The sequence below is a fragment of the Phyllobates terribilis genome, unplaced genomic scaffold, assembly GCF_046119375.1.
Source record: "Phyllobates terribilis strain yellow unplaced genomic scaffold, ASM4611937v1 Scaffold_1__5_contigs__length_1240528914, whole genome shotgun sequence".
Taxonomy (NCBI): Eukaryota; Metazoa; Chordata; class Amphibia; order Anura; family Dendrobatidae; genus Phyllobates; species Phyllobates terribilis.
Window position 1 is genome coordinate 359206342 of NW_027362761.1, and position 27061 is coordinate 359233402.

At 43.0% G+C, this 27061-nt stretch overlaps 1 protein-coding gene across 2 annotated transcripts; it reads left to right on the top strand.

Annotated features, from left to right (window-relative positions):
* The first annotated feature begins 3372 nt into the window (after nucleotides 1-3372).
* On the top strand, nucleotides 3373-20049 carry LOC141261863 (uncharacterized). Of its 2 annotated transcripts, none has more exons than XM_073676251.1 (4): nucleotides 3373-3450; nucleotides 9603-9732; nucleotides 11162-11295; nucleotides 15087-20049. In XM_073676251.1, the coding sequence occupies exons 1-4, from the start codon at nucleotides 3406-3408 to the stop codon at nucleotides 15894-15896; spliced, it is 1119 nt and encodes a 372-aa protein (XP_073532352.1). In that variant the 5' UTR covers nucleotides 3373-3405; the 3' UTR covers nucleotides 15897-20049. The 2 variants fall into 2 exon arrangements, with proteins under 2 accessions (XP_073532352.1, XP_073532351.1); XM_073676250.1 differs by lacking the exon at nucleotides 3373-3450 and adding an exon at nucleotides 3463-3686.
* The last annotated feature ends 7012 nt before the right edge of the window (nucleotides 20050-27061 follow it).

The window sequence follows — 27061 nt, forward strand, 5'->3', positions numbered from 1 at the left end:
ATTGAGGGTGTCTTGATAATTGCCAATAATTTCCATCTATTGTCTATTCCATTTGCACAACTGCATGTGAAATTGATTGTCAATCAGTGTTGCTTCCTAAGTGGACAGTTTGATTTCACAGAAGTTTGATTTACTTGGAATTATATTCTGTTGTTTAAGTGTTCCCTTTATTTTTTTGAGAAGTATAATTTAGCCAATGTTCCATTCTGTGCATATAGTGAGGGGCTGCCTGGAAGATTGGAATATTAAAGGGCTTGACTTAGGGCACTATTTCTGCATGGGGGCATGAAAAGGACTGGGTGGAGTTAAGGGTGTGGCTTAGAGGGAAAAAAATCCTCTCTGCTTGCTGCACAATACGTCCCTGTTATTATAAGCTGGGAGGTAAGCCCATACCTTGTTCCAAGTTGCTCAGATCACTCAAGTTCCTCATTCAGATGTCAGAATTTTGCATGTATGCAAAAAAAATGGTACCGGTGTCATCAGTGTACGGTCTGTGTATCTCTTTTTACCATTAGTGTGTTCCCACAGATGGATAATTAAATAAATTACATAGCTTCTCATATTCTTTGAAACTTTAAATGCAGACAGCACATGGATGGCACAGTGATGCCATGTTTTTCACAAACCCATAGACTTGTATTGGCACTTTTCATCCATAATAACAGAAAAAAACCAGACATGTCTCCGCGAGTTTTGCATGGACACACGGTCAATGAAAAAAATATGGACGCTATAATGGGTACGTGTTCTATCTGTGAAAAACACAGAACACGGACGTCTGAATGAGGCATCATTCACACGTCCATGTTCAAACACGTAGGTGAAAAAATGGTACCAGTGTCATCAGTGTTTTGGATCGGTTTCATCAGTGTTCATTTTTCCAGGATGGATAAAGAAAGAAATGACAAAGCGGCTCCTGTGCTTTGCAATGTTAACAGCGGACATCACATGGATGCCATCTGTGTGATGTACAGTACAGACCAAAAGTTTGGACACACCTTCTCATTTAAAGATTTTTCTGTATTTTCATGACTATGAAAATTGTACATTCACACTGACGGCATCAAAACTATGAATTAACACATGTGGAATTATATACTTAACAAAAAAGTGTGAAACAACTGAAAATATGTCTTATATTCTAGGTTCTTCAAAGTAGCCACCTTTTGCTTTGATGACTGCTTTGCACACTCTTGGCATTCTCTTGATGAGCTTCAAGAGGTAGTCACCGGAAATGGTTTTCACTTCACAGGTGTGCCCTGTCAGGTTTAATAAGTGGGATTTCTTGCCTTATAAATGGTGTTGGGACCATCAGTTGTGTTGTGCAGAAGTCTGGTGGATACACAGCTGATAGTCCTACTGAATAGACTGTTAGAATTTGTATTATGGCAAGAAAAAAGTAGCTAAGTAAAGAAAAACGAGTGGCCATCATTACTTTAAGAAATGAAGGTCCGTCAGTCTGAAAAATTGGGAAAACTTTGAAAGTGTCCCCAAGTGCAGTTGCAAAAACCATCAAGCGCTATAAAGAAACTGGCTCACATGAGGACCGCCCCAGGAAAGGAAGACCAAGAGTCACCTCTGCTTCTGAGGATAAGTTTATCCGAGTCACCAGCCTCAGAAATCGCAGGTTAACAGCAGCTCAGATTAGAGACCAGGTCAATGCCACACAGATTTCTAGCAGCAGACACATCTCTACAACAACTGTTAAGAGGAGACTTTGTGCAGCAGGCCTTCATGGTAAAATAGCTGCTAGGAAACTACTGCTAAGGACAGGCAACAAGCAGAAGAGACTTGTTTGGGCTAAAGAACACAAGGAATGGACATTAGACCAGTGGAAATCTGTGCTTTGGTCTGATGAGTCCAAATTTGAGATCTTTGGTTCCAACCACCGTGTCTTTGTGAGACGCAGAAAAGGTGAACGGATGGACTCTACATGCCTGGTTCCCACCGTGAAGCATGGAGAAGGAGATGTGATGGTGTGGGGGTGCTTTGCTGGTGACACTGTTGGGGATTTATTCAAAATTGAAGGCATACTGAACCAGCATGGCTACCACAGCATCTTGCAGCGGCATGCTATTCCATCTGGTTTGCGTTTAGTTGGACCATCATTTATTTTTCAACAGGACAATGACCCCAAACACACCTCCAGACTGTGTAAGGGCTATTTGATCAAGAAGGAGAGTGATGGGGTGCTACGCCAGATGACCTGGCCTCCACAGTCACCAGACCTGAACCCAATCGAGATGGTTTGGGGTGAGCTGGACCGCAGAGTGAAGGCAAAAGGGCCAGCAAGTGCTAAGCATCTCTGGGAACTCCTTCAAGATTGTTGGAAGACCATTTCCGGTGACTACCTCTTGAAGCTCATCAAGAGAATGCCAAGAATGTGCAAAGCAGTCATCAAAGCAAAAGGTGGCTACTTTGAAGAACCTAGAATATAAGACATATTTTCAGTTGTTTCACACTTTTTTTGTTAAGTATATAATTCCACATGTGTTAATTCATAGTTTTGATGCCTTCAGTGTGAATGTACAATTTTCATAGTCATGAAAATACAGAAAAATGTTTAAATGAGAAGGTGTGTCCAAACTTTTGGTCCGTACTGTACATGTTTTTCACCCACCCATAGCCTTGTATTGGTCCTTGTCATCCGTGCTGCCGGAAAAACACGGACATGTGAATAGCACCATAGACTATAATGGGTATGTTTTGTATCCGTGACAAAAAATGGATAGAACACGTACGTGCACCATGGATGTCTGAATTGGGCCTTAAATTGTGGATTCACACCTGAAACTTATCCATAGAAAACCAGCTCACCTCATTTTATAGATGCAAAAAACCCTCTCAATGTGAACATACTGATAGTAGCAGTAGCAGGGCTGCACAAAGAAACAGTGAAAACAATGTCTCAAACAAAAACATTGATTAATTTAATAAAATGACAAGGTATCACTCACAAAACCTGGGACCTATAATAACCTCACTGTAAGAAAAAAATAAAATCTAATATATATATATTATAATTAAGTCAATAATTGCAGGCTGTAGTATTAGTAATGCTATACAATAGTGCAGAGTAGATATATATACAAACTAACTGTGCGGCTGTGTATCCCACACCTGAGTATTAAACATGGGCGAGAGCAGATATTCTCATTGTGGACCTTGAAATCACCCTGTGGTTGTGCCTGGACTGGGCAGTGGATTGAATACACCTACATAAAGAAATGACTGTAGTCTTCAGGGTTAGAGTCCCTTTCATGTGTAAAAGCCGCCATTAGCACAACTGACGGAGAGGGACTGCCCCCTTGCGGCTATAACTGCTAATTGCACTTGACTAAATTCCTACTCTCGCAGCTCGGCTTTGCCAGTAGTTATCATGGCCGCCTCTGCATCTCTGGGCGGATGTTTCTGACGGACACGTTCCTCTTTTGGCGGAAGGAGGGCAGGGTAAGTCACGGCAGTGTGGATAACTTTATTAGTCTGTGTCCATAGTGACAGCACTGGTTACAGACTCGGTAGAAGTATCTGTTCTGTTTGGTTTGGGCTCTGCCGCTCACCTGGAAATGTCGCCAGAAGGCAGGAAAGTGCAGTTTCCCGAGTGGGAGACCGGAAGGAGACGGCTGAGATACTTGTATTTATGTCCTCCCTGCTCGTTCCAGCTGCAGCATGGGCAGACGGCAGAGGTCTGTATCCACCTCCCCTGCAGGGATTTACACCGCTGGTTGTTAGGGTCGCTCCCCCCATCCAGTATGATGCTGATATATCTGTCCTGACTGTTGGGGGCTGCAGACTGGGAATTCTTCCTTTCCTGTATTACATTGTGTGGGACAGGTGCTTAAAATTCAATTTCCTAGTGATATTTGGAGGCGGCTTAAGGGGTTTACGGCTGTTTGGAATTGTTTAAGTGCCACTTTACCATAACGAGCTGCATAAAAAAAAGAATCTGGGAGCCGATGTGGAACGTGAATATCTAGATCTTCCAGAGAGCGGAACGCTGCCTGCCGGAGCAGCCTTCTACCCATGGCTAAGTTCACGTAATGTCCGGAGCACAGATCTGGGGGCTCCATCAGGACTTCAGTCTGTAGCTATGAAAAATGGCATTTTGATAGGACTATCAACCCCCACCCCCAAAGGAGCCATTCACCATAAGGCTATGTGCGCACTTTCAGTATTTGAAGGTTTCTGCATCTCTTGGCAGCAAAAACACGCTTTTTTTAAAAAAAAAAATAATAATTAATATGCGGTTTTTGTACAACAATGAATGCTTTTTGGAGCTACATACAGATATTTGAAAAAAGAAACGTGGGACATCGCTTTAATCCTTGGATTACCGTCGGCCCTAGGGTGAGTATATTTAAATGATTAAATTATGTGTCTGTTGTATTTCAAATAAATTGTTTTATTCTCGGTGTGTGTGTTTATTTAACTCTTTACTTAGTAATGAGAGTGTCTGGCTGAAACCTCTTCATTACTAAAGCTAGGGTTAGGTGTCACCGACACCTAATCCCATTACTCCTAATGTTGCACTTGTGTTGTCAGTACATGTGGTCAAAATCTGTATCTGCAGAAATTGACATGCTGCAGGTGAGTTTGGGTACGTGCCCATGATCAGGAAATGCTGCGGGTTTGACGCTGCGTATTTATGCAGCGTCAAACCCTCAGAGTCCACATGTTACAGCATAGTGGATGGGATTTCTAGAAATTTCAAGTCCACTATGCGTGAATCTGAGGCTGCGGACACTGACATGCAGCACATCTTTCAGGACCGCAGCATGTCAAATTCTCTTGCGGAGTCCCTAGTCTCCGCAACAAAAATTTGACCACTAGAATGTATTGAATGTGGTAAATCCGCATGATTCAGTTAATACATTCGGATTTACCTGTGTTCAATAGAGCGCAGCGTTTTGGACGCAGCAAAAATATGCTTCATCCAAAGCTCTGCTACGTCCAGATCGTGGGCACGTACCCTTAAATAAAAAAAATGGTGTGGGCTCCTGCATCATTTTCATAACCAGCAGAGGGAAAGCCAACCACTGGGGGCTGATATTACTAGCTGGGGAAGGGGCCGTTAGCCAAAATTGTTCCCTGGCTATTAATAACAGCCCACAGCTGTTTGCTTAGCTAGATTACAGGGGGACCCCAGAAAAAAAATTGACGTAGAGTCCCCTATAAAATCTAATTAGCAAAGGCTAGGCAGACAACTGTGAGCTGATATTAATAGCCAAGGAAGGGGCCATGGATATTGTCCCCTTCCGAGGCTAAAACATCAGCTCTCAGCCGCCCCAGAAATGTTGCAGCCATAAGATGCACCAATTCTGGCGCTTAGCCTCCGCTCTTCCCACTTGCCCTTGTGCGGAGGCAAGTGGGGTAATAGGGTTGGGGTTCATGTCAGCCTTGTATTGGCAGCTGATATGAAGCCCAGGTCAGTAATGGGGGCATCTGTAAGACGCCCCCATTACTAACCCCATAGTAATGTTTTTGAAATAATGACACGGCCAGAATAAAGTCTTTTATTTCAAATAAAATTCCACACGGTTTTAATTTATTTACAAATAAAAAAACACTGTATATTCTCCTAACGCCCATTCCGCTGAAGCCATTGTCACCTGTAAAAAAAAAATAAAAAAACAACCGTATCCCTCACCTGTCCACCGTGATGACATAATCCAGTGTCCCGCGAAGATTTGGGTCACTTCTAGAGCAGTCACACCAACAATAACTGGTATGACTGTTCTAGAGGACAGCAGGCTATACACTGACAGGAGTGTAATCACGCGCTGAGCTGCTGGGACAGAGGTTACAAGAGTTCATCAGCTGACCAGCTCCGGTGACCTCACGTGCTGCATGAGAAAATTCTCACGCAGCATTTGTGCAGTGAATGAGGTCACCGGAGCTGATCATGAGTTGATTGGACTCCAGTGACCTCAGTCCCGGCAGTTCAGCGCTATACCCTGCCGGGATGGATCGCGCTCATGTCAATGTGTAGAGTGCTGCCGGGTGATCAGATCGCCATGGGATATCGGGATTATATCTGATAGATGAGTATAAGGTGTTTTTTATTTTAATAGCAACTTATTTTAACTTTTTTTTTTTTTTTTACACTGCGCACAGGCGCAGGGCTGAAAAGACTACTTCTCCCCTGCTGTTATCAGCAGGAGCGGCCGTAGGATGACACATTGACTTGAATTGAGTCAGTCAAATACGCAGCAAATCTGCAAATATTTTTATACCTGCGTTTTTGCTGCGGATTTGACTGACTCAATTGAAGTCAGTGGGTGAAAAATGCTGCAAAAGCACACAAAGAATTGACATGCTGCAGATTTAAACGCATTGACAATCCTGACAGGAAAATTCCTGATCATGTGCACAGCACTTCAGGATTGTCATTGCATTAGCTGGCATAAGGATTCGCACTGAGAAAACGCCACAAAAACTTAGTGTGCACATATCCTAACGAGGCCGAGTCACTTTGTACTTCAGACAGAATCCCCAAAGGAACCACAGACCTGTGGACTCTACTAACTCCTTTAAAGGGAGCCTGACATGTCCTCAAACGCTTTATCCTGCAGATATAGGGCTAATGTGCAGCATAATAGTGTTACAATGCTGTTGGCTGCCTTACTGAACGTGCAGCTACCAGGAGAAAATGAACTATATTCATGCTGGGAGCCACCAGCTTTGTCGTACAGGCGAGCCTGGAGCGGCCGCCATCGGGGAGAAAAACCAAGCATGTGGGAAGGTATATATAAATTATTGGCCCCGCTGGAAGCGCCGAGCACACAGTACTTGGTTTGAACAGTCATTCTGTGCTGACAGTCCCTTTAAGTGCAGGGCCAGACAGCACTGTGACACTATTAACCTGCAGATTAATGGTGATTCAATTGGCCGTGGTTTAACAGCAGATACCTCTTCCTTCTAGAGAGGACATGAACGCTCGGCCAAGCTGTAGTTCGGCAACTTAATGTTGTAAGTTCGTCAGCGCTCTTGATAGAATGAAGACAGGGGCAGAGAGAGCTATCTGTGTTAGGCCACAGCCCCACTATCAGTATTTGATCAGTATTTTTTCTCAGAAGTGGAAACCAAAACCAGGAGCAGTTAATAAATGCAGAATTGGTGACTTGTTTCTATTATACCTTTTCTCTGATTGTTCCTCACCTGGTTTTGGCTCCCACTCCTGAGAGAAAATACTGACCAAATACTGATAGTGGGGCTGTGGCCTTAGAAAGTGCAGCAGGAAGGGGGTTGCACACCGCTCTGTAGTGTGCAGCGGGAGCAATGGGCCAGATTAATCATTTTAGGTTTTGTTTTGTTTTTTTTTCTTTAAGTCACTTTTTTTTTTTTTTCCTTTTTCTTTCAGATTGTAATTTTTGCTGATTTTTTTTTTTTTGCCCGTATTTTTAAAATAGTGTACACAATTCATGAATTTTGCGCAAATCCCAGAATATATTTACTTATTTTTCTGCTTTTAAACATTTGTGTGCCCTTTTTTTTTTTTTTTTTTTAAGCGAAAAGTCATGCTTTCTGTAAAATGTCACAAATATGTGACTCATAGCGGGCATAGAAGAAATCAAACCAGGCGAGGACTGGAGTAGAGTTGTGCCAAATTTTGCGACTTTATAAAAAAGTTTAACTTCATGAATCGATCTAAAATATCTGGAAAAGTCACAATGATATAAAAATCAGAAAACTGAACCACAAAAAAATAAGTTGAATAGACCCAAATTGTTTGAATTTGTTGCAAATCAAAATGTCACTAGTTGAGAGGTATTCACACTAAAAACTGTAGGAAATGCAATGATGAATCGGGCCCAAAGTATTAACACTCTCAGGGAGGACAGAGAAAACAGGCCACAGATGAGGAGATGAGTGTATGATAGAAGGTGGACTGAAGCATGAAGACAGCAGCATCCTGGATACCCACACCGCTCACATCCATATATTACTGGGAGAGACATTCCCAAAAGAGAAAAATCTGAAACCTGGATCATGGGGCAAACTGCATATAAGGGTCTGAAAATGAATGACGTTTGTAAACAGAAACTTATTGCAATTTTACTATGTAAATGTAATCATTATTACCATGTCACAGATGCCCTTGGCCTTTAAAGGGGAATCTGTCAGCAACATTTGCCCTAGGCAATTGGAGGTACTGCAGGATAGGGCAGTGCAAAACCTGTTGCTCACTTGCTCTGAAATTTTTCTTAGGTATATGCCTATAAGTGCACTTGCAAAGCTAATTTGCATATGAGTGCACTTGCTCCTTGGCTCCACTTAGCTTCTCCTCTCTGGTGCCACCCCTGCTTAATGATTGACGGGGAGAGAGAAGAGTGCGGTGTGGGGAAGAGGAGCCGAAGAGTGGAAGGGCACCGATATGCCCAACAGTGCACTTGCAAAACTAATTGTCTATGACTAAAAGAAGAATTTCAGTACAAGAGAGCATCAAGATATGAAACAGGTATGCTTGTGAAGGTTCTGCACCGTCCTATCCTGTAATACCTCTGCTTGCCTACAGCAAATGTTACGGACAGATTCCCTTTACTGCAATTTTCCCCAACACCAGTCCTCAAACCCCAACAACAGATCATGTTTTAAAGTGAACCTGTCAGGCCCCCCGTGCCCCGAGAACCACCAGCAGTTGTCTGCATATCTAAATAACCTACCTAACAGTCCCTGTATTACATTACACACACAAACACTTGACTAGTCAAAGCCCTCATTTACATATCATGAACCGACTTTACAAATACTTTTTCTAAAGATCTGTTTGTGTGGAATGTAATACAGGGACTGTTAGGCAGGTTATTTAGCTATGTAGACACAACTTCTGGTGGTTCTGGAGGCACTGGAGACCTGCCAGGTTCCCTTCAAGGATTTCCTTCAGGGCTGTGGAGTCGGTATAAAATGGACTGACTCCGACTCCTAAAATATATAATACATTGGGTACAGTCGTTCAATACAGTTTGTGGGGAATATTTTTTTTCAGAAGAATTTGGGAAAGTTATGAAATGTTCTATTCCTGATCTTAGGGTCTAGACTTTTAGCTGAGATGAATCTGTGCTACAGTAAATTTATCACTTAACCATGAGCCATGTATGAGGGAGTCGGGAGTCGTGGAAATTGAGGAGTCAGAGGTTTGGCTTACTGACTCCACAGCCCTGATTTCCTTAGTACTGTACAGGTGATGGAATTGTGCCATACTAGCAAATCCTGAAAACATGATCTGTTGGTGGGCCCTGAGGAAAGAAGTTGGGGAGCACTTTAAGGTCTGTCCATTTTTTTATCTTTTTCTCATACTGCGCCTTGCATTTTTGACGACAAGGCTAAAGCCACATTCGCACGGTCAGTATTTTCCATCAGTATTTGTAAGCCAAAACCAGGAGTGGGTAAATAATGCAGAAATGGTGACTTGTTTCTATTATACTTTTCCTCTGACTGTTCCACTCCTGGTTTTGGCTTACAAATACTGATGGAAAATACTAAATGTGTGAATGTGGTCTAATGCTTAGACTACACTATTTTAACTGGAACTTCTAAAGTAGAGGGAAAAACATAAAACCTGTAAAAAGTGTTTTTGCATCTAATTTTATTTTGTTTCGCAGGACAACATGATCCCTGTTTTCTTGGGTAGTGATGTTGTTTCACACACTGGAATTCGAACTGAAAATCATCCAAAAATCCATGCCAAGTTTGCAAAGAAGGGTCTGGCAGCAAGGCTGAACTTCAGCACTGGTAACTGTTGTTGGTTCCTCTACATTCAGCAGCTGATCCTTTAATCTAGACATATATACTGCCGATACCCCCAGAATTCTGCCAGTGAAAGGAATGCCACTGTCATTGTATGTAAAGGCTTGTACTAGATGGCTATTTTTAAATTGAATCAGATTGAACAACAGACTCCTGGTCAATGAGATTTGAAGTGCTTATCATATGCAAATTACTACTCTGATAACCCCTTTTCAATTCCTATGTTTCCCCTTGTAAAATAATAACACCTATACTCTCTTCTGGCACCATTCCAGCGGTGTCAGCACTGGCTCTCCCAGGGATCGCGTGACATTGTTATAATAATCCCTGTGGCTGATCGGGGCTTTACTCTCCCCAACTTCGGAAGAATCACATTCATCCTGAGGAAGTGAGAGAACAGCAGCAGCAGTCACTTCCTCCTGATGTATTTAATTCGTCAGTAGAAGAGGACAGTGAAGGCAACTATCATTGGCGACAGGGATTGCATGACATAGCGGTGTCATACGATTCCCCGGAGAGCCAGTGCTGACACTGCTGGAATGTCACTGGCACCAAAGGTAAGTATAGGTTTTTATTATTTTACCAGTTGGAAACAAGGGGATTAAGAAGGGGTTGTCCAAGTAGTGGACAACCCCTTTTAAAGTTGATTGAAAGTCAATATATAATTGTGGCTGTGTCTTTTATAACTAAAGTACCATGATGGGGATCCTGCTGCTTTCTAGTTAAACTTAAAGCCTTATGCACAAAAATAATGATCATCTTGCAGTTAACACTTGCATAGATCAGTGATATTTCACGTGTTTTTTTATTCTATTAGTGGAAAGGTTTATGTTGCTACGTGACCTAAAATTTAGAACTGATAAACGGAATAAACATCCTGTGCATTCCTGTTTCAAACAGAAGTAGAGGGGCCCGATTGATTTATATGGGGTTTGTCTGCTTTTCATTTGTTTATTTTTGGAATGGAAGAAAAAATGCTGATTTTTTTTTTTTTTTTTTTCTTGTTCTAAAATAGACTGCCCCCCAATCAGTGTGGACCTTCTGCGCCTGTTGGAAACAACCAATATATAAGATGCTATTTCCATTTATCTGTTCACTTTGAGTGAAGAAACACACAGCAGGCCTAAAAAATGAAACCTGAATATTGTGTAACTATTAGTTTATAAAGTAAGGGTATGTGCACACGATCCGGAGCCGCTGTGTGTTTATGCAGCGTCAAACCCGCAGCGGTCAGATGTTACAGCATAGTGGATGGGATTTGTAGAAATCCCATGTCCACTATGTGTCTCCGTGCACCTGCGGATTACCCACGGACATGCGGCTCTTCCGCGGCGTCTGAGCCGCAGGCTGGTATGCATCGTGGGCACATACCCTAAGGGAGAATCAACAGATGTTTTGTTTTGCTTCTTTCCAGAGTTTAAGTTTGACAAGCTGCGGCTGCCTGCCGGATTGAACAGTCTCTGGTTTTATAGTATTCAGGGGCTTTTTAAAGTGGCCTTTGATTTGTACAGCAGAGAGGAGCAGCTTGCAGTCATTGAAAGTCTTCAGGTACCTGTTGTATGGCTATTGGTATATAAGTATCAGTAGCATATACTGTGTATATAATGTATGTGGTATTTATCATCGGGAGATTAAAGGCGTTCTATTTTAATGAAGTATGTAATGATGCATTTGTAAATAAGCAAAGGTATTAAATGCTCTTTAAAGGGAACCTATCAGGAGCTGTAGGATCAACTCAATAATTCAATTACTTAGTAAGTTCAATCATACCTTCCTGGCCACAAAGCAATATTGCATCACTAGAAAGTCAACTTTAAACGTTTATGTAAGTAAGAGTGCAAGTGCACTGAAGGTGGGACCATTCCTGGCTAGTGCACCAATCCATCACATTATTTTTTTCCACATGCCAGTCCCATAGGCTCAGTTAACATTTGTTCAGTTCTACTAAATGACAGTTCAAAACAAAGAAGGGAATGTGTGCCAGGACAAAATTGGTCACTGAGCGTAAAAACATCCCAACTTCTGCTTAACATCTCATCAGATGAGGAGGCTCCCATTTTATTAAAGTGGTTGTCCAGCCTTAGGCTACAAATCTGCAGTCACTCTGAGACTGCATACTGGCGAATCCTCAGTGTGTGCGCACTCTGAGGATTCTCTGGAGGTGGGCACGTGACATGGAGTGACTGCATATATTAAATTATATCATCGCACACTCATGAAATCTGATGCAGTGTTCATTTATTAACATTTGGCATAATATCAAACCGATCAAACGTGATTTGCGACAGTGATTGGCGACAGAGACGTTTCGGCCTTTTCCAGGCCTTATTCATTGAGTCGCACTACTAAAAGAGAGGAAATACGGTGTTAGGAGTAGGGATATAGGAAATCACATTAGTTAAAACAGAAAGTCCAAAATATACATTATTGAAGGACGAGAGGGGAGAGGGGGGGGGGGGAGAGGGGAGAGAGAGATAGAGGCAAGGGGAGGCAGAATAAAATCACAATTTATGCATATGTACATTATATACAGTGGAATCATCAAGTAACATAAAGTATACTATGGGGTTACCTTAAGTGGGTTCAGATGAAGGTATATGCCATAAGAGATAGAATAAAAATCTTTATATGGTGCTGTAATAGTAAGAAATGCATGTTAAGCGCCTGGAAAATCAAACAGGGTTTTTTTAGAGAAAACAGACCACTACCTTTAATGTCTCTTGGTTCACAGCCTAAAGGAGACTTTCATGCTGGTGTGACGTGAAGTCTCTACGTCTTGATACAGTGCTGGCGTCCCTGTTGTGGCTGTTTCATATAGTAGAGAGGAGCGGTGTGGCCTTTTCCCTATATTGTTATTCATATAGTGTGGGAGACTGGAGTAGGGAGAATGTCCCAATTAGTAGGAGGGGTGAAAGAAGAGGGGAGGGGGAGGGCTCTTGGGAGCTGCGTACATATGCATAATTGTGATTTTATTCTGCCTCCCCTTGCCTCTATCTCTCTCTCCCCTCTCGTCCTTCAATAATGTATATTTTGGACTTTCTGTTTTAACTAATGTGATTTCCTATATCCCTACTCCTAACACCGTATTTCCTCTCTTTTAGTAGTGCGGCTCAATGAATAAGGCCTGGAAAAGGCCGAAACGTCTCTGTCGCCAATCACTGTCGCAAATCACGTTTGATCGGTTTGATATTATGCCAAATGTTAATAAATGAACACTGCATCAGATTTCATGAGTGTGCGATGATATAATTTAATATATGTATTGGACACCTCGTGTCTCTTCATCAGCACCTCTCGTCTTATGACAAGAGTGCACGCTAATTATTTATTCTATGGAGTGACTGCAGACTTGTACCCCAAGGCTGGACAATCCCTTTCAGTCTTTTAGGGCTATGATAGACCCTGTTAGGAATTTGTTGTTCCAAACTAAATTTCTTCTCGCTCATAACCAAGGTGTAGTTTTTCTCCTCCATCTCCTTCCATTCCTCTTCAGGTAGGGTGAATACATCAGTCAACCATTTAGGATGAGCTTTATCAAATGGTTTGGCAATAGAGGTCTAAAGAAATGTGTATGCCTGAGTAAGAGTATTGCAGTATACAGTGAAAATCAAGGTTTCCTATGAACAGCCACAAGCTGGTCTTCATAGGAGTACCATCCTGGCAAGCACAGGTTTTTCAGTAGATATTTGGCTGCAATAGTAACCCATCATCACCCTGCAATTGTCACAGGGAGGCTGATGGCAACATGGAACTGTGTGCGCCCCACCCCCACCCCCAAAGAGATTTACAGCAAATTTAAGTGGTTAACAGCAGCTGAACTCCACCTGCTGCTGTTAGGCTATGTGCCCATGTAGCAGATTTGATGCAGAGCGTTTTTGCCTCTCTCTGGCAGAAAAAAATGCATGCAGATTTACATGCGTTTTTTCTGCCATAGAGAAGCGTTTTTACATGCGTTTCCGCATGCGTTTTTTCAAGCAGTTTTCCAAGCGATTTTGAGCATCACTTGGAAAAGTGCTTGACAAGTTGGTCACACAATATAAATCCATGCAACCGGCATGGATTTATAATGTGTCAACAACTGGTGCTTTAAATGCAGCATCTATAGTAAAAAAAAAAAAAAAAAAAGGGAATTAAAACGTTTAAAAAAAAATCAACCTGTATACTCATCTCTCAGGTCTGCTTCCGGCCGCGTCCTCTCTCTTCGGCGTCCCGCAGTGTACTGTCAGGACCTGCTGTGACGTCATTTAGTCAGCTGATGGTCACGCGACCATCATCTGACCACCGACGTCAGCGGTTGCGTGACCATCAGGTGACTAAATGACGTCACCGCAGGTCGTGACAGTACACCGCGGGACGCCAAGGAAAGAGAACGTGGCCGGGAGCAGACCGGGGGCCGCCGGAGAGGTGAATATCCAGGTTTTGTTTTTTTAACTTTATTTCTTTTTTTCACCGCGTGGTAGCCGGGATGAAGAGGAGTTGTAGTCTCCTCTTCATCCCGGGTACCACACGCGCCGCGATTACTCTGCAAATTCGCGGCCATTGAATTTAATTGAAACGCAGCAAATCCACATATACCTGCGGGTTTGCTGTGTTTCAATGTTCCTCAATGGCCACAAATTTGCAGCGTAATTGCAGTAGAAATGGCCATGCTTCGTTTTGCAACGCAATGCGAATTCGGCGCGCAAATTAGCGCATCATGTGCACAGCACATCCGAATTCACATTGCTTTGCATGGCAGACTGTTTTACAAGCGTTTTCGCGGCTGTAAAAACGCCACAAAAACACTACGTGGGCACATGGCCTTAGTCAAATAATAATGACTGAAAAACACAGCCAGTATCTCCTAGGAAAGATGCAGGCTCAATTTATGAGCCTACATCAAAGACCAGAACCTGACCTGATGTAATGGTACGTCATATGCTGGTAAGGAGTTAAAGAACAAGAGTTGACACTTCTTCCAGTAGTATTGTGACCTGCATAATATATCATATCAGCTGTTTAGATCCAAGCCTAGTAAATCTGTGTATTACATGTACCTTATCCAGCTAATTGCCTCTCTCTAATTAGCTGTAGCTGCGTCATTCTGGGGGGGGTGCATATTACACACTTTTTTTTTTTTTTTTTTTTTTTTAAACAAAGCATGTAAGGTATCATAGACCAACACTTTTAGGAGCAGCACCACTTCTGTCAAGAGATATCTAGTATTGGAGCTCTGCCCCATCTGATTCACAATCCAGTTTATAAAATTGCAATTATACTCTTTTTTTTCTTTTTTTTTTATTTATTATTATTATGCTTCAGTAGCAATTACTGCCCATGTTTCTTTATCTTGTTTCTAGGAGCTGTGGAAATCCCGACTTAAAGATGAGCCTCTAAACAAATGTTACAACCTAAGTACTTGCCTGGAATGCAGAATTGATGTAGTTCCGTTATGTAACCAGGCTAAGGAACATGGAATCCATGAAAAATTTGTGGTCTCGGCTTCTTCACAAATTGGTGAGATTATTAAAGTCCCCTGTAGGTTCTCGGAGCACAACTACTGCATGACCAGTCCAGATGGGTCAAATATGTGTCCACCACAGGATACGGTGGGCAGCGATTTAATTATCCGGCGGATTAAATCTCTCTTGGACTTGTGTTCAAGTTTAGAGATTAACCTAGAGAATCAACTGATTAAGACCACTGTGGCTTTGTTGGATGTTGTAGGACAAATATTCTGTGGACACAACTGCTTGGAAAAGACGATTAATAGTATTATGGAACTTCTGGAAGCTGTAAGTCACGTAAAGGACAATCCTCAGAAGGAGGCCTCCAATGTCTATGACAACCAATTGTTGTTTGAGGTTAGCAGCTGGTTAGGAAGTCGATATCACAGTGAGAATGATCGCATCAGTCAGCAGGTAGAAGAGTTTAAGAGGAAACATATAGACCACATTTCAGACTTGCCACCTGCTGAGGAATTGGTTGCTGCTTTATTTCCCAATGCAATGAAAGTTTTATTGCTTAAATGGATGGGACTGTTTGATGATGCTTCAGTATCCAAGCTGCAGAGTGAATATCCAATTTTACTCCTTATTTTGGAATTTGCAAATCACAACCTTATCACAGGCGTCTCTCATGTTCTTTACTCTTCCTTAATCTGTAAATAGCAGCTTATAAAAAAACTAAAGAGATGAACTGGAATATAAATTGGTTTACCTGTAACGTGTAGGTGCATGTTAACACTGGCCACTAAACAGACAAAACCCAAGATAAAAACATAATAAGTAAATACCCTTTCAGTAAATAAATAAACAGCAGTAGTACATGAAAATAATATAGGGTACTTAGTTAACATAATTTTGATTAAAAAAAAAAAAAAATTAAAAGCCATAATTTTTTCATGCACTATTGCTGTTTATATAAATGGCCCAGAGCCATTTGGAAACTTCTACCATCATTTGGGGGGCTGCACAAAATGATCAACTTGAAAATGACCCTGCTATATTTGGTCATTTAATTAACTCCCTCTAATGTGATGGCTGGAGCTGCTTCTCTTTGGTGTGGCTGTGTGATGTTAGGTGATATTGAGTATGTTGCTTCTCACAACTGCTTTTCCAAGTTTGCTTCGGTCTGGAGTGCAGTCAACTTTTTGTGATATTATGTTTTGTAAAGCATATACATCACACAGGAGACACTGGGACTGATGTGTAGATACGTCACACAGGAGACACTGGGACTGATGTGTGCATACGTCACACAGGAGACACTGGGACTGATGTGTGCATACGTCACACAGGAGACACTGGGACTGATGTGTGCATACGTCACACAGGAGACACTGGGACTGATGTGTGCATACGTCACACAGGAGACACTGGGACTGCCGCTGCCCTCTTAACCTGTGGGACTGAAGCGCATCGCGCACTAACTCCGCCCACACAGTACATCCTCACGCTGGCACTGGCCAGTGTAAGAACGTAATCCTTCAATGCATGCACACGCAGTGTTCTGTAGTGAACACTGCAGGCTGACAGTGCAAGTGGGGATTTAAAGGGCCGGCAGCTGGCAAAACGTGGTTGTCAACCCGAGCACTGCGGCCCCCAGGAATCTGCCCAGGGACCTCAGAAAAGATCATCGCTGGCCACAGGTTCTCCATCCCTGATATAGTGTAAGCAATAGTAATCAGACAATCACAGGTTCAAGTCCCCTAAGGGGACTAAAAATAAAGTTCAATTCACCCACCCTTTTCCCCCATTCAAAATAATCATAAAAAAACACGCACCTGTATGGTGTTACAGTTTTTCATAAAAGTTTGATCTAAAAAAATATAAAATGAATTAAACCAATTAGTTAATGGGTTAAAAAATAAAAGCACCAGAAATACAATTCTTTTGGTCACCGCTCTTCCCCAAGAAAAAATGCAATATATAAACATATATAGCCAAGAAATGGTAGCACTAAAAACAAAGCTAAAGGAAAAAAAAAGTCCTCACCCAGTTCAATCAAGGACAAAACACTTTTTCTCCACTTATATGTAAAAAAAAAAAAAATCTATACAAATTTAGTATCGCCGTAATCGTATTGACCTGGAGAATCATGATTCCGAATAATTCAGGAACAAAATGTAGTGTGAACGTACTCCTATTCTTCTAGAGGCCTAGGTAAGGCCTTCTCTTTGACTGTACTACATCACTTCCTGGAGACTGTATTAATGACATTTCCATCATATAACTGCGATGCATTTCATCTGCCATATAGCACACATCTCTCTGTACAGTAAGTCTACTGACTTTGAGGAAAATGAATTATCCCCTCTATGCCAGAAAACTGGCATCAAAAGTTATAATATTTGTAGCCTAAATCCTTGACATAAGTTTAAAATAATGTATGCCAGGAAAGTGGCATACAGTATAGCTGAAAGGAGACTTCATTTTCTGGCACACAAAGCAATTTTGCAAGGATGGAGGGATTTTTAACTCTGTGGACTGCTCATTGCCTAGGTTACCTGCCACCTCGGCAGTGAAGCGACTACAAGTTTTTTCTAGTAGAGCTTGTAAGTGCTGCTCTGGAGTTGGCCAGATCACTGCTTGCAGCTTCGGAGAGCACACACATCGTGGCAGCAGCGGGCAAGGACGCTGATCTGAACGGTCATGGAGTACCTGTCACCCCACCTCTTCCGTTTTGACAACCAGGAAGTCTGTCCAAGAAGATGTTTACAAAACCCGTTTAATTTTGGTATCACTTACTCTTGGGGGCTATAAGTCCAATGCTGGCATATGAGACTCCAGTCTTGATAATTTCCCAGATGTGTTTCTCTTCGCAACCTTAAAGCAATCCTCTGGCCTTCAAAAAATATTACATAGCATGGGGAATGTCTATTTATCCTCTTCTCAAAATTGGATATAAATGTATGTCATGATTGTGCAGATGTTCACATATTATGATGTACAGTTACATCATGATGATGTAGGTATGAATCCAGCCCTGCCCCTGGCTGTTTAACCTTCTAAAGGCTGCCATCAAAAGCGGTCGTGACGTTTAGCAGTTTGGGTGAGAGAGGGATCCCCCTCACAATCTGAAATTGCTTGGAGACAATGGTTGTCAACAGCCGGAAGTTACACAGCGACTTTTGAATGATTATCGTCACAGCTGACGTTGAATCCCTATACACCTGTATTAACTGTATTAAAAATGGACTTGAGGTGGTCTACTTCTTTCTGGGGACCAGCAACCGGGACAGCCATATTTGTGATCTAATACTTGAGCTGCTCCACTTTGTCTTGACACACAATTTTTTTTGTTTTCAAGGATGTTTATTTACAGAAGTGTGGCACAGCGATGGGTGCAGGCTGCATGCTTTGGTATGTCAACCTTTACCTGGGCTACTGGGAGAGGTTGGTGTTCGGTAGTGTTGAGCGCATTTGTTCGGCATTTCAAATTCGGGTTAGTGTTCGGGGTTCCGACTTGTTCACGCATAAAAAACAGCTCTGCCCACGAACATCCCTGATTTGCCATGGTGTCACGCAGATGTTATGGCAAATCAGGGATGTTCGTGGGCGGAGCTGATTTTTTTTGGAGTGAACAAGCCGAAACCACGAACCTGAATTCGAAATGCCGGACAAATTCACTCAACACTAGTGTTCGGTGACAGAGGCGTGCAGGTCGTGGACCATGTTCAGTGCTGGATTAGATATATTGATGACTTAATTATTTTTTGGCAGGGGAGAGTGGAGCAGCTAGAGTCGTTTGAGTTGTTTTAATAATAACCTTTTAATTATCAAGTTAACTTCATAAGCATGATCCTAATAACATAGATTTGTTGAATATCCGTATTGAGGATGACTACTATCTGTTTCCACAAACGGATGTTTTCAGGAAATCAACATCCGATAACTCTTTATTACATGCCTCTTCGTCCCACAATGCTACCTTTTAAGGCTGTCCCAGTTGGACAGTTCCTTAAAATTATACGAATCTGCTCTACTAAGGAGAAATTTGAGAGACAGGCGATTTTGATCTCAAATCTAGATTTTTACAAAGGGGATATAGCCAAAAAAAGTATCAAGAATGGATATAGAGAGATAAAATCACCCCCATTTAATCGCTTGTTACAGCACTCAATTTAAACAAATGACTGTAATGAGAAAATTAATTTCATTTTAATCATGAGTGGAAAACAATGCGATATATTCTGGCCGATTTTAAAAACCGAGCCATCGCTGGCATCTTATTTACCTGGTACACCACTCATAATACCTAGGCGATCCAAAAATCTTAAAGGGAACCTGTCATGTCCTTTGCATCACTAACCACGCAATGATAATACAATGTGCTTTTTTCACGCTTTTTTCATTAAAGTCGGCGCTAATATGTGTAAAAAGCACTTTATATAGTTATGTCATACCTGCTCGTTTAGTCATAGGGGTGTGATTCATCGCATTTAGTCAGGATTGGCGCCGCACACGCCATTTGAATTATGCTCCCAGCTTGCACTGACGTCACTATGCCGCGCTTGCGCAGTAAGTCGTGTAGTTCCCAACTTCTCAGCTTTTTTCTTTCTGGCAGCCTACACTTAGCGCACCTTCATGGATATGGCGAAAGGTTTCTTCTATGTTCTAATATCCTTGTGTTACTCTCCCTATGCTTGCATCCTTAGTCTACGACCACTGTGTCTATTATGTATATATGTATCTTGTATAATGCAGTCATTTTTGTAATGCCCTACACACACCATGTGTGTACTGTTCAATTTGTCTTGCAGTATTGTCCATGGTAATTTTTTTAAAATATTTGTACTAATAAATCTACATTTATTCAGCATTCTACTCCAATTTTTGTAGTGGTTGCGTGGTTAGTGATGCAATGTCCTTTTTCACGTTTTTTTTCATTACACAGGGCCCAACCTGCCCCCCTTATCCTTCACATATACAGACATGCGCGCACGCGCACGGTACGCGGACATGTGAACGCGGTACGCAGACATCCGCGCGCTATGCCGACTCGAGTACCGTGTGTGTGTGTGTGTGTGTGTGTGTGTGTGTGTGTGTGTGTGTGTATGTATGTATGTATGTACACACACAGTACAGGCCAAAAGTTTGGACACACCTTCTCATTTAAAGATTTCTCTGTATTTTCATGACTATGAAAATTGTACATTCACACTGAAGGCATCAAAACTATGAATTAACACATGTAGAATTATATACTTAACAAAAAAGTGTGAAACAACTGAAAATATGTCTTATATTCTAGGTTCTTCAAAGTAGCCACCTTTTGCTTTGCACACTCTTGGCATTCTCTTGATGAGCTTCAAGAGGTAGTCACCGGAAATGGTCTTCCAACAATCTTGAAGGAGTTCCCAGAGATGCTTAGCACTTGTTGGCCCTTTTGCCTTCACTCTGCGGTCCAGCTCACCCCAAACCATCTCGATTGGGTTCAGGTCTGGTGACTGTGGAGGCCAGGTCATCTGGCGTAGCACCCCATCACTCTCCTTCTTGATCAAATAGCCCTTACACAGTCTGGAGGTGTGTTTGGGGTCATTGTCCTGTTGAAAAATAAATGATGGTCCAACTAAACGCAAACCAGATGGAATAGCATGCCGCTGCAAGATGCTGTGGTAGCCATGCTGGTTCAGTATGCCTTCAATTTTGAATAAATCCCCAACAGTGTCACCAGCAAAGCACCATCACACCTCCTCCTTCATGGTGGGAACCAGGCATGTAGAGTCCATCCGTTCACCTTTTCTGCGTCGCACAAAGACACGGTGGTTGGAACCAAAGATCTCAAATTTGGACTCATCAGACCAAAGCACAGATTTCCACTGGTCTAATGTCCATTCCTTGTGTTCCTTAGCCCAAACAAGTCTCTTCTGCTTGTTGCCTGTCCTTAGCAGTGGTTTCCTAGCAGCTATTTTACCATGAAGGCCTGCTGCACAAAGTCTCCTCTTAACAGTTGTTGAAGAGATGTGTCTGCTGCTAGAGCTCTGTGTGACATTGACCTGGTCTCTAATCTGAGCTGCTGTTAACCTGCGATTTCTGAGGCTGGTGACTCGGATAAACTTATCCTCAGAAGCAGAGGTGACTCTTGGTCTTCCTTTCCTGGGGCGGTCCTCATGTGAGCCAGTTTCTTTGTAGCGCTTGATGGTTTTTGCAACTGCATTTTGGGACACTTTCAAAGTTTTCCCAATTTTTCGGACTGACTGACCTTCATTTCTTAAAGTAATGATGGCCACTCGTTTTTCTTTACTTAGAATTTGTATTATGGCAAGAAAAAAACAGCTAACAGTCTATTCAGTAGGACTATCAGCTGTGTATCCACCTGACTTCTGTACAACACAACTGATGGTCCCAACCCCATTTATAAGGCAAGAAATCCCACTTATTAAACCTGACAAGGCACACCTGTGAAGTGAAAAGCATTTCCGGTGACTACATCTTGAAGCTCATCAAGAGAATGCCAAGAGTGTGCAAAGCAGTCATCAAAGCAAAAGGTGGCTACTTTGAAGAACCTAGAATATAAGACATATTTTCAGTTGTTTCACACTTTTTTGTTAAGTATATAATTCCACATGTGTTAATTCATAGTTTTGATGCCTTCAGTGTGAATGTACAATTTTCATAGTCATGAAAATACAGAAAAATCTTTAAATGAGAAGGTGTGTCCAAACTTTTGGCCTGTAGTGTGTATGTATGTGTGTGTGTTAAAAGGAGCACTCACATAACACATCCTAGATCTGAATCAATGAAACATTCTCATTGAATACTTTGTTCTGTACAAAGTTGAATGTCCTAACAAGAAAATCACACACAAATTATCAATGGAAATCACATTTATTAACCAATGGAGGCCTAGATTTGGAGTCACCCCCAAAATTAAAGTGGAAAAACACACTACAGGCTGATCCAACTTTGATGTAATGTCCTTTAAAACATGTCAAAATGAGGCTCCGTATTGTGTGTGGTCTCCTCGTGCCTGTATGACCTCCCTACAACGCCTGGGCATGCTCCTGATGAGGTTGCGGATGGTCTCCTGTGGGATCTCCTCCCCAGACCACCTGGACTGAAGCAGCGACCATCTTCTGGACAGTCTGTGGTGCAACGTGACGTTGGTGGATGGAGCAAGAAATGATGTCCCAGATGTGTTCAGATCTGGGGAACGGGTGGGCCAGTCCATAGCTTGAATGCCTTCATCTTGCTGGAACTGCTGACACACTCCAGCCACATAAGGTCTGGCATTGTCCCGCATTAGGAGGAACCCAGGGCTAACCGCACCAGCATATGGTCTCACAAGGGGTCTGAGGATCTCATCTCTGTACCTAATGGCAGTCAGGCTACCTCTCGCGAGCACATGGAGGGCTGTGCGGCCCTCCAAAGAAATGCCACCCCACACCATTACTGACCCACTGCCAAACCGGTCACGCTTAAGGATGTTGCAGGCAGCAGATCGCTCTCCACAGCATCTCCAGACTCTGTCACATCTGTCACGTGCTCAGTGTGAACCTGCTTTTATCTGTGAAGGGCACAGAGCGCCTGGTGTTCTGTGGCAAATGCCAAGTGTCCTGCACTTTGTTGGGCTGTGAGCACAACCCCCATCTGTGGACGTCAGGCCCTCATACTACCTTCATGGAATCGGTTTGTAACCTTTTGTGCAGACACATGCACATTTGTGGCCTGCTGGAGGTCATTTTGCAGGGCTCTGGCAGTGCTCCTCCTGTTCCTCCTTGCACAAAGGCGGAGGTAGCGGTCCTGCTGCTGGGTTGTTGCCCTCCTACGGCCCCCTCCACGTCTCCTGGTGTACTGGCCTGTCTCCTGGTAGTGCCTCCAGCCTCTGGACACTACAGACATAGCAAACCTTCTTTTTTTGCCACAGCTCGCATTGGTGTGCCATCCTGGACTACCTGAGCTACTTCTGTGGGTTGTAGAGTCCGTCTCATGCTACCACGAGTGTGAAAGCACAACCATTCAAAAGTGTCCAAAACATCAGCCAGAAAGCATTGGTACTGAGATGTGTTCTGTGGTCCCCACCTGCAGACCCACTCCTTTATTGAGGGTGTCTTGATAATGGTCAAAAATTTCCATCTATTGTCTATTCCATTTGCACAACAGCATGTGAAATTGATTGTCAATCAGTGTTGCTTCCTAAGTGGACAGTTTGATTTCACAGAAGTTTGATTTACTTGGAGTTATATTCTGTTGTTTAAGTGTTCCCTTTATTTTTTTGAGCAGTGTACAAGGATGGGGGGAGGGCATCATATATACAAGGATGGGGGGAGGGCAGCATATATACAAGGATGGGGGGAGGGCAGCATATATACCAAGATGGGGGTGAGCACATTCTTTATTTCTGCAGTCTCATACCCCTGCTCCTTCCTGTGGCTGCTCTATGCTGCCCTCGCCTGCTCTTTGTATCAGTTGTTTTTTTCTAAACTAAAACCTCAATATTTAGGTTAAATTGCTGTGTTGGCACTTGGCAATAAATAAGTGGGCTTTGGATTGCAGTTTGGGCTGTCTGTCTCTAAAAGGTTTGCCATCACTGCCTTAGGGCCTTTGCTAATATGATGTAGCACCCACTAATCATTCCAGCAAAATCTGCATTCCAAAATGGTGCTCCTTACCTTTTGAGCTTGCAGTGTGACCAAACAGTAGTTTCTGACCACATATTGTGGATTTGCATACTCAGGAAAAAAAATGGACCCTACAATTTTTAATGCAATTTCTATTATTACCCCCTGTGAAAATTAAACATTTGGAGCTAACTCAAAATTTTAGTGAAAGGAGCATCATTTTAATTTTTTATTGCCTACAGTTTAAAAAAATCCTTGAAGCACCAGTGGGTTCAAAATGATCACAACACCACTAGATGAATTCCTTGAGGGGTGTATTTTTCAAAATGGAGTCGCTTATGTGGGTTTTCTGCTGTTTTTGCTATCTATGGAGCTCTTCAAATGCGAGATGGCGTCCACAATATATTCCAGCCAAATGTGACCTCTAAGGCCACATGCACACATTTATTATTTGGTGAGTTTTTGACCTCAGTATTTGTGCGTAAAAAAAAAAATGCACAAGTGGTGACGTGTTTCTATTGTATTTTTCCTCTCCTTGTTCCACTCCTCATTTTGACTTACAAATACTGAGGCAAAAAAAAAACACATCACCAAATACTCAACATGCGCATGTGCCCTAAAAGTCTAATAGCGCGCCTTTTGTTCCGAGCCATAACTTCAGGCCTGGCGTCAGCACCCGGGCAAGTGGGCCCTGAGCAGGAGTGGGACCCACTCACCGTCGGGCACCCTGGCGTGCTAAGGGACCAGTGAGCGGTGCGGTGCCGGTGCCAGGGCCTGCTCCCCCCACCCCGCTTGCTCAGGGCCCCGGCACAATACTTACCTCTCCCCGTGCCTCCGCAGCAGGTCCTGTCTCTTCCGCGGCTGCTGCACTGTGACTTCTCAGGTCAGAGGGTGCGGTGACGTCTTTACACCTCGCTCTCTCCTGAGCCGTCACAGCGCAGAGCGGGAAGACGCCGGTGATGCTGGAGCCCAGAGCTGAGCAGCGGCAGCAGGTGAGAAGTGAGGTGAGTATTTTTTATTTTTTTTTTGTTTTATATGTATGGAGGCGTGGGGCATTATAAGGGGGGGGGGGACAAGTGACATCCCGCATGGGGCATTATATGGGGGGGGAGTGACATCCTGCATGGGGCATTATATGGGGAAAGAGGTGACATCCTGCATGGGGCATTATATGGGGAAAGAGGTGACATCCTGCATGGGGCATTATATGGAGGAAGAGGTGACATCCTGCATGGGGCATTATATGTGGGGGGGAGTGACATCCTGAATGGGGCATTATATGGGGGAAGAGGTGACATCCTGCATGGGGCATTATAAGGGGGGGGGACAAGTGACATCCTGCATGGGGCATTATATCGGGGGGGACAAGTGACATCCTGCATGGGGCATTATATCGGGGGGGACAAGTGACATCCTGCATGGGGCATTATATGGGGGAAGAGGTGACATCCTCCATGGGGCATTATATGGGGGGGAGAGGTGACATCCTGCATGGGGCATTATATATGTGGGGGAGAGGTGACATCCTGCATGGGGCATTATACAGTACAGACCAAAAGTTTGGACACACCTTCTCATTTAAAGATTTTTCTGTATTTTCATGAGTTTGAAAATTGTACACTCACACTGAAGGCATCAAAACTATGAATTAACACATGTGGAATTACATACTTAACAAAAAAGTGTGAAACAACTGAAAATATGTCTTATATTCTAGGTTCTTCAAAGTAGCCACCTTTTGCTTTGATGACTGCTTTGCACACTCTCGGCATTCTCTTGATGAGCTTCAAGAGGTAGTCACCGGAAATGGTTTTCACTTCACAGGTGTGCCCTGTCAGGTTTAATAAGTGGGATTTCTTGCCTTATAAATGGGGTTGGGACCATCAGTTGTGTTGTGCAGAAGTCAAGTGAATACACAGCTGATAGTCCTACTGAATAGATTGTTAGCTGCTTTTTTCTTGCCATAATACAAATTCTAAGTAAAGAAAAACGAGTGGCCATCATTACTTTAAGAAATGAAGGTCAGTCAGTCCGAAAAATTGGGCAAACTTTGAAAGTGTCCCCAAGTGAAGTTGCAAAAACCATCAAGCGCTACAAAGAAACTTGGTCACATGAGGAACGTCCCAGGAAAGGAAGACCAAGAGTCACCTCTGCTTCTGAGGATAAGTTTATCTGAGTCACCAGCCTCAGAAATCGCAGGTTAACAGCAGCTCAGATTAGAGACCAGGTCAATGCCACACAGAGTTCTAGCAGCAGACACATCTCTTCAACAACTGTTAAGAGGAGACTTTGTGCAGCAGGCCTTCATGGTAAAATAGCTGCTAGGAAACCACTGCTAAGGACAGGCAACAAGCAGAAGAGACTTGTTTGGGCTAAAGAACACAAGGAATGGACATTAGACCAGTGGAAATCTGTGCTTTGGTCTGATGAGTCCAAATTTGAGATCTTTGGTTCCAACCACCGTGTCTTTGTGTGACGCAGAAAAGGTGAACGGATGGACTCTACATGCCTGGTTCCCACCGTGAAGCATGGAGGAGGAGGTGTGATGGTGTGGGGGTGCTTTGCTGGTGACACTGTTGGGGATTTATTCAAAATTGAAGGCATACTGAACCAGCATGGCTACCACAGCATCTTGCAGTGGCATTCTATTCCATCCGGTTTGCGTTTAGTTGGACCATCATTTATTTTTCAACAGGACAATGACCTCAAACATACCTCCAGGCTGTGTAAGGGCTATTTGACCAAGAAGGAGAGTGATGGGGTGCTACGCTAGATGACCTGGCCTCCACAGTCACCAGACCTGAACCCAATCGAGATGGTTTGGTGTGAGCTGGACCGCAGAGTGAAGGCAAAAGGGCCAACAAGTGCTAAGCATCTCTGGGAACTCCTTCAAGATTGTTGGAAGACCATTTCCGGTGACTACCTCTTGAAGCTCATCAAGAGAATGCCAAGAGTGTGCAAAGCAGTCATCAAAGCAAAAGGTGGCTACTTTGAAAAACCTAGAATATAAGACATATTTTCAGTTGTTTCACACTTTTTTGTTAAGTATATAATTCCACATGTGTTAATTCATAGTTTTGATGCCTTCAGTGTGAATGTACAATTTTCATAGTCATGAAAATACAGAAAAACTTTAAATGAGAAGGTGTGTCCAAACTTTTGGTCTGTACTGTATATAGGGGGGAGAGGTGACATCCTGCATGGGGCATTATATGGGGGGGGGAGAGGTGACATCCTGCATGGGGCATTATATTGGGGGGGGGGGGTAAC

Bases quoted from the DNA above. Each gene is read 5' to 3' on its own strand.
- LOC141261863 (XM_073676250.1), top strand. From the start codon at position 3,567: ATGTCGCCAGAAGGCAGGAAAGTGCAGTTTCCCGAGTGGGAGACCGGA. The intron at 3,687-9,602 runs GTCTGTATCCAC...TTTGTTTCGCAG, and splicing joins AGCATGGGCAGACGGCAGAG to GACAACATGATCCCTGTTTT. The intron at 11,296-15,086 runs GTACCTGTTGTA...TCTTGTTTCTAG, and splicing joins CAGTCATTGAAAGTCTTCAG to GAGCTGTGGAAATCCCGACT.